The 5,109-nt window shown below is 54.9% G+C and overlaps 1 protein-coding gene across 1 annotated transcript in view; it reads left to right on the top strand.

Moving 5' to 3' along the window:
- Window positions 1–15: 15 nt before the first annotated feature.
- Window positions 16–5,109, top strand: part of PPP1R18 (protein phosphatase 1 regulatory subunit 18) — a 17,612-nt gene continuing 12,518 nt past the window's right edge. The window contains 2 exon segments of the mRNA XM_006034924.3: window positions 16–1,715; window positions 1,717–2,143. Coding sequence (XP_006034986.2) covers window positions 142–1,715; window positions 1,717–2,143 — 2,001 coding nt within the window. The 5' untranslated portion in view covers window positions 16–141.

Below are 5,109 nucleotides of genomic sequence, written 5' to 3'. Positions count from 1 at the left end.
CTCTTTCTTCTTAAATCAGGCCTCCTTCCCTGGCTCTCTCTATCCCTCCTCCTTCCCCTTCTCCTCTCTTACAATCCTTTGTCCTCCTTTCTGCCCTTTAAACTTTCCCTTCCTTGCCTGCCCCCCCACCCCAGGGCCACGATGTCGGCTCCCTCGTCCTTGCCGGATTGGAAGCTGATGCTCTTGGAGCGGAAGCGGAAGGAAGAGGAGGAGGCGCGGCGCCGGGAGCGGGAGCAGCAGGACCGCATGGCCAAGATGCCTGCATGGAAGCGGGAGATCATCGAGCGCCGCCGTGCCAAGCAGGGCTCCAGCACTTCCTTCTCTGAGCCTGGAGGCAGCAGCGAGGGTGGCGGTGGCAGCGGTGGAGGAGCGGGGCCCCCCTTGGCCGGGGTGGGAGCCCCAAGCCCTGGGGAGGAGCCCAGCGGTGAGGAGAGCGCCGTTCTGCAGGAGAAGATTGGCCCCGTGCACCAGAACCCCTTCATCCAGCTGGAGAAGCGTCGCAAGGAGACAGCGGCACCGGACAGCGACCCAGCCAGCGCCAAGGCCAAGCAGCTGGCGGACGCCTACAGCCAGATCCCTGGCATCCGCACCCTGCGGGCCGACAACGTCATCATCATTGAGTCGGTGCCCGACGCCGAAGGGGCCCCACTGGGCACAGGCGCTGAGCGGCGTCGGTGGCCGGCGGAGGTGAAATCTGGCAGCGTGGAGTCCCTGAATGAGCTGCTGGTGCGGCCGGGCGGGAGCGTGACGGAGATCCGGGCGGGTGAGGTCTTCATCGTCAAGTCAACCGTGAGCCGCAGCGCGGAGGACCTCAACTCCTGCGGCCAGGGGCACGGGGACGTGGGCTACCAGTCGGCGCGGCCAGAGCAGCGTCGTGGGCGGGTCAGCAAGCTGCTGAGCCACTTCAGCCAGGACGGTGGCGGTGTGGGGCTGCCCCAGCGCCCGGTCAGGTCCCTCAGCACCGAGAACCTTGCTGATGGCTCCTATGAGCACCCCTTGGAGACCAGGAAGCTGGATCCCGGCCTGGCCCGGCAGCATGGCGGGTCTTCCAGCCCATCCTGTGACCTGCCAGGGCTCGGCACCTCCGCGCCACCCCCAGCGCCCCTCTTCACAGTGGCCTCCTTCCGCAATCAGTTTGAAGCCAGGTCTAGTGGCGAGGCCTGGCTGGAGAGCCCTCCACGGCGCTTCTTGCTTGGCAAGTCTTGGAACCAAGAGGCAGCTTCACCAGAGAGGGGGCCCCGGCTTGGCAGTGACAGTCGTGCGGCGGGTGCGGTACCACCAGGCTCACGAGGCAGGGAGGCCACCTCTCCAGAGAGGAGAGCTAGGCCCAGCAGTGGTGATCGGCTGGCAGCGGCGCCCGGTCCCCAAAGCACCGAGGCCGCCTCGCCAGAAAGCGGGGCCCAGCCCAGAGGTGGTGGCTCAGTGGCTGCGGGGCCAGGCCTAAAGGACAAGGAGGCCCCCTCCCCAGAGTGGGGCGCGAGGCACGATGGCAGTGGCCCAAACACAGTCATGCCAAGCCCACAGGGCAAGGAGGCTGCCTCTCCAGAGAGGGGAGGCTGGGACTTGAGGGCCACCTTGCTGGATGTGATGAGCACAGGTGAGGCGTTGGAGCCAGGCCCAGCAGCCATGCTGGAGCCTGATGCCGACGCACAGGCCAAGGCCCTGGCCAGCTTGCGCCTGCAGTCACGCAACTCCTTCATGGTGGTGCCGCGGCGCCGCCGAACCCAGGCAGGAAACCGGCACTTCTCCTTCTCCTCCCCCAAAGCCCGTGGCTGTTCTCAGCTCTGCTTCCTCCCTGAGTTGTGAGCAGACTCCCCCGCCAGCCAGCGCTGAGGAGCCAGGCGACGGGGAGGCCATGAGGCGTGTGGGGGCCCGACCAGCCCGGGAGCTGGGAGGGGTGTCGCTGGTGCCACACCCAGCCGTGCAACGCCGGAGCGGCAACACCATCACCATCAACCCACGCAAGGCCCCGGTGCCGGCGCCCACCGTGGAGAATGGCATCGAGGGTGTGCCAGGGTCAGACAAAGCAGCCATGGCGCCGGTGAAGAAGCGGTACCCCACGGCTGAGGAGATCCAGGTGATCGGAGGGTACCTGTCCCTGCAGAGGTCCTGCCTGGCCAAGAACGACCCCCACCGCAAAAAGGTGAGCAGGGCCCAGGGCATTGCACGCATCCACCCTTCCCGCCCCCGTGCTCCTTTCCACTCATGCTCTCCCATTCCTCCTTTCCCTCTCGTTCACTGTCTCTGCCTCATTCTTTCTTCCCCCTCTTCTAGGCCTCTTTCTCTTTCATTTACTCTCCTCCCTTTTTCTCCATTTCTCTCTTCATTGTTCTCTTACCTTGTCTTGCTGTCAAATCCCCCTTCTTCCTCCCCTGCTTCTTACTCCTTCATTTTTCTCTTTCTCATTTGCTCCTTCCTTCTGGTCTTTCTTTCCTGATTCTGTCTCTTGCTCTTTCTCTCCTTGCTCCCTTGAATCTTTTTCTTTCTTCCTCGTCTTTTCCCCTTTTCTCCTTCATTTCCCTGGCTCTTGCTCTTATTCTTTCTCCCTTTCACACTTTCCTCCCATCTCTCTCATTTCTTTTCTCTTTTGCTTCCCTCCCTCCTTCATTCCATCTTCCCTTCTTCATTTTCACGCTTCCTCTCGCTCCTCCCTTCTTCTCCCTCCCTCCCTCCAGCCTTTCTACCTGCCTCTCATGGGGAGCACTCTGCCCAAGATGGAGTCCTGCCCCAGGCTGCTCTTTGCCATGGCTAGCCATGTGTTTTTGGCCCTAGGGGCTCCCAGCCTGGCTCCTGTTGTGATGTCTCGTGCCCTCGTGGATGAGTGATGTACGGCATGTGGTGGGGCAAGGGCTCTCGCGGGATCCCTGGTGTGGGTGCGTGTGTGTGAAGCGGAAACAGCTCCACCCTGTTCTCATGGCGCAACATCAGGAAGGGCTGACGGAGGACAGGCTGCGGACAGGAAAGGAACCAAACTGACTGCAGCACATCCAGAGAGCATCAGGTGCCAGGCAGGAGCTGGTGCTGCCTGGGTGGGAAAAGGACCCATGTCCCATTCTCTGATACCCCAAGCCACTTAGTCCTCCTGAGAGAGGAAAACCCTGCTGTCCCACCCCCAGTCCTAGAGCCAGCCCATACTTTTGAACTCGCCTGCCTTGTATGGAGGGAGAGGTTTTGCTAATAACAGGTGGTTGAGATGGGGACTTTTGGTCCCAGGGGTAGGGCAGGGAATGGCATAGGGGGTCTTTCCCCTCTAGAGACAGTTGGCTCTTATCCAGCCCCGGATTGCACCTCCAATGCCAGGACTCCTGGGTGTGATTGATTCCACAGCTGCACACCGTTATTGGCTCTAAGTAGCAGAGGGGCCAAGCCCAAAACAGGCCCCAGAGTCCCAGTCTGCTCTTTTCCCTCCTCTGGAGGGGTCCTCTCAGGGCAGGGAGCCATGTGGAACTGGGGGTCTCCTTCCCCGGCATTGTCCAGCCGGCATCTCTGCTGGGAGGGGAGGGCACAACACACAAAGGCTCTGAATTAGCACAAAGGTCTTTTTATGTGCCACCCCAAGCAGGGATCTGGGGTGAACCCTAGCCGGATGCGTCTTGGGGGAATACAGTGGCTGGTCTCTTCTCTGCTTCATAAGGGAGTTATTTAGCCGGGAGAGTCGCTATGCAAGAGGCGCGCCGCCTCATCTTTGTTGCTGAGTATCAGCAGCATTTTTGCAGCCAAATACAGAACTCTGTCCAGTTTCCCGTCACTAGTGACTGGAGAAACTGCTCCAGGAAACATCCCCTTGTGGTATGAATCCTGTCCAGCTGCCAGGCAGAACAGCTCTGCCTACAGATACAGAAGAAGCCGGTGGAAAATCTTTCTACCCATAATGTACATTCAAGGAAATACTTGGGTATCTTGCAACATTTGCTTCAAAGGACTGGAGCATTCACGAGTAACTTGACCACAGCTCAGCCAAATTACTGTAGGATTACAGGGTAAATACAGTAAAGCAGTGGGCTGTAGGACTGTTAGACAGCTGTAACGTTGTACAGCATGACTGCAAGATAATAGAGTGTGTGAGAGTAACAGATCACAACACTTCTAAATTACTCTCATAGTGCATAAAAAATGTAAACTAGATTATTCTACCACACTAGGTTCTTACTATTAATATCACCATTGCAAGTGAAAGTACTAAAGCACTATTACTCAAAACTGCTGCAAGCTAATAGAGTATTATAAAGTACTAGGTCCCAGTACTGCTTAATTACTGGACTATAACATAATAAAGATACAATAATATACAGGAGTGTTCTGGAGTAATAGAATTTAATAATTTTAAATTGCTTCAATATTGAAAAAATACTGCAAAATATTAAATTATTCTAGAGGAGCATCCCAATCCTGAATTGCTGTACTGTCGCTGAAAGTTTCTGCAAAATACTGATGTATTCTTGAGTAATATCACAAGAGTGCTTTAATGTTGTCATAAAATGCAAGAGTAATAAGTGACAGCAGTGTGAAATTAGCATAGCACTGTATGAATTTACCAGAAATAATAGAGTATTTCAGAGTATGAGATTGTGGTACTGGTAATTACGACAGCATTGCTTAAAATTGCTGCAAAGCATTGCAGTATTTGACAGAAGCATCTCAAAATATTGTTGAATTACTGAGCAGGTTAGGTTATAGCAATTGTTTTAGAATTCCACAGTAATTCCAGAGAAAGAGAGCACCAAGCTATTACTTTATTTCAGCATTGCACAGTATTTATTTGGGGGAAGAAATAATATAAAGTACTGGAAGCATTCCGGATGTGTTGGAAAGTCATAGCTCACAATACTATGAGAATACTACAGTGCTATACAACAAGAGCATCAAACTATCCTATTCTATAGTATTAGATCACAGTACTGTCGAATTACTCCAGTACTTCCCAGTAAGTGTTTGAGGTCCTTAAAAATAAAATTTGCAGTGGTTCATTGTCCTCAGTGCACTCCATAAAGAACGATCATGTTTATTAACCTAATTTGTCTGTCATCCATCCAGCCACGCTTAGGTCTCAGTCTCTAATCCACATTATCTTCTCTTTCTAATCCCAGAGCATTCACCTCTACGCAGGAA

Source organism: Alligator sinensis, unplaced genomic scaffold, assembly GCF_000455745.1.
Source record: "Alligator sinensis unplaced genomic scaffold, ASM45574v1 scaffold1208_1, whole genome shotgun sequence".
NCBI classification, from domain to species: Eukaryota; Metazoa; Chordata; order Crocodylia; family Alligatoridae; genus Alligator; species Alligator sinensis.
This window is presented reverse-complemented; position numbering and strand designations above follow the sequence as displayed.